General features: G+C 48.6%; 1 protein-coding gene across 2 annotated transcripts in view; it reads left to right on the forward strand.

The window, feature by feature from the left end:
• The window catches only part of LOC105812237 (chromosome unknown open reading frame, human C6orf89), a 31,564-nt gene extending 29,331 nt beyond the window's left edge, over nt 1-2,233 (forward strand). For both annotated transcript variants that reach the window (XM_012646640.1, XM_012646641.1), the window contains one exon: nt 1,029-2,233. In XM_012646640.1, coding sequence (XP_012502094.1) covers nt 1,029-1,123 — 95 coding nt within the window. In that variant the 3' untranslated portion in view covers nt 1,124-2,233. The remainder of the gene's footprint in view (nt 1-1,028) is intronic.
• The last annotated feature ends 5,106 nt before the right edge of the window (nt 2,234-7,339 follow it).

Below are 7,339 nucleotides of genomic sequence, written 5' to 3' on the forward strand. Positions count from 1 at the left end.
TACAGGACAGTCACTGCCATCGTGACCTTTCCTGAGTCACCAAGGCCAAATTCTTTTCAGTGCCCTCAGTTTAAAGATGGGTAGGAGCCATCGTGCTCTAGAAAATTTTCCATCAGGAGATTTTTGTTTGTTTGTTAATTTTATTTTATTGTTGTAAAAACACTTAACCTGAGGTCTGCCCTCTTAATAAATGTTTAAATGTGCAAGAGAATATTGTTACAACTATAGGCACGATGAAGTTCAGCATCCTCAGATTATCGGAGGGTTAAAGTTTTTAAGTTTACCTTCATCGCCCACTCAAATGACACAGGTCAGTGTTTCCTAAATGATTCTTCAGGTTATTCATGACCCCGCAGACGGGACCAGGAGCCCCTTGCAAAGGCCCTTGGCAAATAGGGCTCCTGAGTCAGCCGGCTTTGGGAAGTGCTGTCTCGTCAGCGCATAGGACACACGTTAGTGTACCAAAGGCTGAAGAGCCCTAGAGGAGCCTAGTGTTTCTCAGACTGACTTGGCCATGGGACCTGCTTTCTTCGGGTTATCTTACAGGACACTAGCATGAGCAGAACCCAATTTGGGAAATGCTGGTGTAGGTTAATCTGAATGTTCTCTAATGGAACTATATTATAGATAACCTCAGGAAAATCGGATAGTAAGTCCTGCTCCCCCTCAAAACCCATCCCATCTTCTTGCTGAAAAAGCTAAGATCAGTCTGAGGATTGATGCCGAACACCAGCCTCATCTGGAGCCTTCGTGAACTGCCGAACTGTGACTCGCAGTTGCCTGAGTGAGGGTGGTGACAAAGTATTTTGGTTCACAGTGGCTCCTGTTGGACGTCAGGTTACAGAGAGGACTGATAATAAGTAGGACTGCTTCTGCGAGGAAGAGCTAAAAGCCCTTCAGTGCAGGGTCCGTCTTTGGCTCTGCCAGGCACCCAGAGGGCCAGCTCTGGCAGACCCGCCTTGCTGTTGCCTGCAGGTGTGCTCGGTCCCTGACACTCACGTGCTTTCCTCTTGCTGTTTCCCTTCAAGGCTATGCCGGCGCCACCCACTGGAAGGTCTACATTGTAGCCAGAGGGGTCCAGCCTTTGGTCATCTGCGACGGAACCACTCTCTCAGAACTATAGGAAGCAGAACTTTATTCAGGAACAGTTTGAGAGCTGAAAACCAGGTTGAAAGGGGGGAAATAAAAACAAAAACAATGAAACCGCTCTCTACAGGTTGGCTACTAAGTTACCTGCCCTTTGCATGCATGTGCCAGCCAGCTGTGAACTGTGAGGCAGTGGCCAGGGCCAACCCCTCCTGACTTTCCGCAGGTCATTCGGGAAGAATTCTAGCCTGGCCACTTGGTTAGGACTTTGCCAGCACCCATCTGTGAAAAACTGAGCTCTTCCAGGCCTTTGGGCACTGTGACACTGAGGCCGCCCCTCAGACAGGAAATAGGGCTGGTGCCTTCCTTCACTAGCATCGGCACAATCCGCCCTGCTGGCTCCCTGCAGCCAAGAGAGCAGCCAGCCAGTTCTGACACAGAGCCATCCTTTACCAGGTGAGCCTGTTCATCCCCGTCTTCCTGGCCTCATCACCTGTACTTTTTTGGAAAGCCACGGCTGATTGAAGAAATCATTGCAGTTTCTCGAACAAGATTGAATCTAGAACTGGTGAAAAAAGATCAAATAACCTTGAGTTGCACTCAAGTGTACTTCTTTCCCAGTGCCCATGGCTCTTGGAGTCTCAGCGATGCCAGAGTAGAGTCTGATTACAATTTAAAATGGGAATTCCTAAAGTAATATTTTTCTCCATTTTATCAGGTTCTTAAACTCCCTGCCCGGTCCCTTGCCTATGTGGTTGGTTTTTCAGAAGCTTGGCTCTGGTCCCCTCTGCCTCGACTGGGCCAGAGCCCGTTACTGCTGGGGCAGCACTGCTCCTGTCAACTGCGTCGTCTTTACCAAGTGTCTTCAGAGAGGAATGAGTTAGAGTAGCTGGCCCGGGGAGAGGGTGCCTCCCTGGGTTTCATCTTTAGGGTCTGATTTTCTGCAGAGAAGATGTTTTACAGATGCGTCAAAGCTGATGTTGTAATGTGGTTGTGGGAGGAACTCCAGACCCAAAGGGTTTGCCAGCTGCGTGTGCAACTGACCATGTGATCCGCTGTCTTGAACTGATTGCTGTCTCTGTGCTGGGAAACAAGGTGAGGTGTTTTATTTTTTGCAATAATATAAAGCTGTGTTCTTCTGATTGGATGATTCGCTATGGTTATTGTTTTCCCCCAAGTGTTTTTGGTATGTATTAATCAAATGGTATAAATAAGGACGCTCATTCCCTTTTTTTCCTTATTATTCCTTTATTGACACTGTTAGATACCTGGCCATTGGTCATGCCATCACCAAGATGAAGAAAAAACCTCACTGTGGCCTCTGGCTCTGAATTGCAGAAGTCAAAGGGACACAGTAGATGTCCTTGTCAGTTAGGGAGAGTTAGACAGTTGTGAGGGAAGGTGGTCGTGACCCTCTGTGGGGTCCTCCTCATCCTTGGAGGAGCCTGCGCCTCATCTCCCAGGCCCTCTTTCTGGCAGCAGCGGGATCATCCAGCGCCTGAGCGGCCTGTTTGTCTGTGAGCTTCTAAAGGACAAGCAGAGTTCACAGAACTGAGGGCGGAAACACTCGGAGCCTCCTCCGTGGAAGGCTTGAGTGGAACTAGGATGAACTGTACCTGAGGGAATTTCTCCTTAAAAGAATCAGCCCCTTGTGTGGACTCACACAGGAAAAACAAAACTTTTTGTACATATAAAAGTCATGCTGCTAAGCAATTATGATTTAAGAGGTTTTAAGTCAGAGGGATCATCTAGAGGCCAGTTCCGTGCAAGCTTTTAGAGGCTTCTGCCGCACACAGGGAAGGATGACACAGAAACAAGTTCTTTAGTGGACTCTCAGTTGGCTCCAATTAGACCCTTCTCGTTAACAAAAGAGAGGTGTCCTTAGGAACAGAACAACTGTGTCGACGATCGAGATCTCTGTTTTGTTTCATGAGTTGCCTTGTGTTCCTTCTCCATTTCTCTCCAGCCCTTGACATCTTAAATGTCCATAAAATACCCACTTCAGCACACAACTTGAAAATTAAGGAACCCTTGCACATGCTGGTATTCTAAAACATCCCCTGGAACATCCCCTAAGCCCGTGAGCTGTTCTGTAGCTTAGCAAAGAATAGTTACAGCAGAAGATAGTAGAGACTTTTGTGCGTATACTACTCATTTTACTTAAAATCTATCCAGTTCAGACTTGAATATAAATTTGTATTATGGGAGAAATTCTCCAAAGAGAGTATTCTGCTCTTAATTACCAGATACATAGCAGTAATTCACCTTCTTCTTAAGGTAATTCTGATGAGCAGAATCTACTACTGTCCGGTCCTACAGGAAGGGCTGGGGGGGTGCCAGCTAGTCCCTTTCTGGTTATCCAAGGCTTTGTGCAGAGTGCTGCAGGATCACTTCTATCCTTTTAGCTCTCAACCTCTGGCAGGAAGTAGCAACAGTCCCTCTGCGTGACCTGGTGTGGGAAAGAGGGTCGTTAAGACGAGGAAATGGGGTTGCAGGGCCATGGTAGGACCACCTAAGGAAATCCCCATCTCCATGACTGCAATACGAACAAAACCACAGCTCTGAAAAGAGGGACTTCTTCATAAGTTTGTTGAGCATTTACTAAGAGGTGACATGGCAGTGACCTCCACGCACGGGTTAGCTTCACTTTCTTGTAGGTTCCCACCACAGAGGCGCAGATCCCCAGAAGTCAGCTCTCTGGCGAGACAGACTGCCTTGGTGCCAGTTTGAAGCATGTACGTCCAAATGCGCTAAGCTCTCCAGCAGCCAGGCATTGAATGGACGCCACACCTATTCTGGTTGATGAAAAGAGGCAGAGCTTATCCTCACCTCACCCTCAAGTTTTTTAGGGAAGGGAGGAAGTAAAATAACAGTGGTTTATGAAAACAGAAATACACTATTTGGTGAAATACAAAACAGTCGATGGAAAGGGCAGATTTGGCTCATTTTGTGAGAGAAAGGAGTAATAACATCTGTCTAGTCCATTCCAACTTAACAAAGCGCCTGCTGTATATGGTCTCCCTTAATCTTCACCCAGTCCTCTAAGGGAGTGTTAGATCCTCATTTTACAAGTAAAGAAATGAAGCCTTGGATGAGTCTAACTGCTGGTGCTGGGTGGTTGGTTCCATGGCACACTTTTCCTGGTGCAGTGCCCGAGGAGAGAGCTGTGGATTTCATTGACTCAGGTGTGCCCCAACGGGGTGGGATTATGTAGGGATGGGGACCAGCAAGCCAGCAACTGCAGGGTTTGTTTTTATTTATGTGTTTTGTTTTTTTTTTTGAGACAGTTTCACTGTGTTGCCCGGGCTAGAGTGCCGTGGCGTCAGCCTAGCTCACAGCAACCTCAAACTCCTGGGCTCAAGCGATCCTCCTGCCTCAGCCTCCCAAGTAGCTGGGACTACAGGCATGTGCCACCATGCCTGGCTAATTTTTTCTATATATTTTTAGTTGTCCAATTAATTTCTTTCTATTTTTAGTAGAGATGGGGTCTCGCTCTTGCTCAGGCTGGTCTCAAACTCCTGAGCTCAAACAATCCACCCGCCTCGGCCTCCCAGAGAGCTAGGATTACAGGCATGAGCCACCGCGCCCGGCCCAGGGTTTGTATTTAAAACTCATTTGGACAGAAATGGAGGAGGAAAGAATCTAACCATATGACTTTTATAAAATTCCTTTCACTTTCTCCCTCCCCGTTTGAAAACTTTTTAAAAAAGAGTGAGTATTGCTGGAAGACAACTGTGTCCAGCCATTTTCCTGTCACCACATTCTTCCAGATGTGTGACCAGAGGAGAGACTCTATCCAATTCCAGTTGTGGGTCCCCTTGGAGTTTACATCACTTGTTTTTCAGTTCTCAGTTTTCTATTCCCTTCTCCCCAAATCCAGCATAGGCCTCAGCATAGGAACAATTATTTTAAAACAAAATCTCAAGTTCCTCAGCTGCAGGTGATGGGCTTAATCATTTGAATACAGTCTAGAATGAATTTACTCGTTACCCAGTTGCTTTATTCCTAAGTGTTCAAACCCCAAAGCAAACGTTTGCTTCTCATCATGTCTTCGTCCAGGAGAAGGCCAGGATGTAGGCGAACGGGAGGAAAGGCTGTGCCGTGTGTTTGCGTGGAGAAAGGTGATTTTGTCTGCATTCTGAGAATCAGGTGTTAAACAGAGGGGTTGCTGGGGCGTTTGCTCTCTCTTAGCCATGGAGGAAATACTCTCCTGAGTACACAAGGTCCACACTCACTGCCTTTCAGTGGTGACCCCATTGCCTACTAGAATTTGCCGAAGGAAGAAGGTGTCAGAAATGTGCTTCAAAGTGGTATTTTAGGTTGAGATCACTCCATGTTTAGACTGCAGATGCCATGTACGGAGCCGGCGCAAATCAGGGCCAGAGGCCAGGACAGTGAAGGCACTTACGAAGACAGCCCTGTGGCAAATAGAAAAGCGGAGGCTCTGGGAATGTGCATGTCACCAGCAGCACGCAAATCCCTGTCCTCCGCACCCCCGGCCTCCAGATAGCCTGTGGGTTCCTCCACGAAAGCACGTCAGGGAGACGGACAGGTGCTCTCCCTCCCACGCACCGCGTCCAAGTCCACCCACCCTGGACGCAGCGTCTCTCAGTGGGGCCTTCATGGGAAACCTCAGCCAGCTTGTCTGTTGTCCAGGTCCCTCAGTGTCTGCTTTCCCTGCCCTGCATAATTTAAGCATTAGAGCTAAATACATCTGTCATCTTCCTCTCTCTGGAGACTGAAATGTCCAGACTTTTTCAGACTAGTGGAGAGGAGGAACGTTACATAACTGTCAGTGGAGGCCTGGAACCGTCACGACGTGGTAGGGCTGGACTGGAGGCCCTTGCGCCTCTGCTCGGTGTGTCAGGCAAGCGGCAGCCACCAATCCCAGGGTGAGCCGTGGCTGCAAGCACCATGCAGAGGAGGGAGCCCAGCTGGGTTTTGGGTCTCAGACAGAAACTGGGGAGTGGGGGACTTGGGACATCTGCTTTGTGCCAGGCTTTGTTTCCCTTGTTGCACAGTTCCCCACGGCAGCTCTGTGGGGGAGGTGTGGCCATCCTGTGCAGCCGCCTTTACTCACCGCTTAGCAGTGTCCCCAGTGTCCTGTGCTTCAAGCTGCAGCCCCTCAGAGCACTTTAGACCCTTTCAGGAACAAACATGGTGACAGGAACCAACAGACACATGGCATCCAGTCTTACAATAGGCAACTTTCTCTCCATACTTCTTTCCATAGTTTTACCCTCAGAAAAATGCTGGCTGCGACTTTTTTTCTCCTCCTTCCTCCCTCCCTGCTGAGGAAAGGCCAGTAACAGATGCCCAGGGCTGGAGAGGAGGAGACACTGAGTGAGGCACAGGCGAGCTGGGGACTGCCATCACTGGGGACGGGAGCCGGCCGCAGCCGCAGTTCATCTTCGGGGAACCAGGCTGTGAGGGCCTGGGTGGTCCCAGCGCAGGGGCTCGGAATGGTCTGAGCCGTGAGTGTGTATGTTGAGTGCAGGATGTTGAACAAGTACTTATCGTACTGCAAACTTGCAAAGACTTCCACTATGTAAAGGATGTATATAAATTAAAGTTTTATGTAATGGAAGTTTTTACTTTTTGCAATTAAAAGTGTGTATGTTGGTTGATAAGAACTTTGGTATTCTTGGTGTCATTCTTTAATTTCCAGTTTTCTCTTATTTCCTCTTCTCCCATAACTAGGGGAGCAGGAGCCACATCCTGCTCCTCAGGCAAGTCTGTGGGACTCTTCTGTGCGCCTCCCCTGGTCCCTGGCCCCGCCTGGCTTTGGTCTTCCCTAGAATTCTCCCCAGTGTGTGCTCGCTTGTGTTCACAGGCTCTTCTTCGTCCCCACGCCAGCCTTTTGCCCACAGTGGCTTCTGATCTGCTGTTCTCCTGAATTCTCAGATGTCAGTCCTTTCAATACCCTCCCCTGTGCATGCACTTTGTCCGGAATTCAAACGGGAGCCTGGATGCCTTTTGCCTTCTCCCAGCTGGCCACACGCGGCCCAGATGTGCCACGGGGCCTCACCCGTGGGCATCCTTGGTTCTCACAGGGGGACAGCCGGGCTGCCCGCTTGCTGGGTCACCCAGCTGCCACCAGGTAAAAGGCCACTGTCAGCACATAATTAACTCAGTGCAGATTTGAGTCAGTGCACTTCTGTGTCTTCATTTTTTTCTTGCAATTTCTTTTTTATATATATATACAGATTCATATAAATGCATAAATAGGACCATTTCTTCTATACTGTTTAGT

This window comes from Propithecus coquereli, unplaced genomic scaffold (assembly GCF_000956105.1).
Source record: "Propithecus coquereli isolate 6110/MARCELLA unplaced genomic scaffold, Pcoq_1.0 Scaffold248, whole genome shotgun sequence".
In the NCBI taxonomy this organism is placed as follows: domain Eukaryota; kingdom Metazoa; phylum Chordata; class Mammalia; order Primates; family Indriidae; genus Propithecus; species Propithecus coquereli.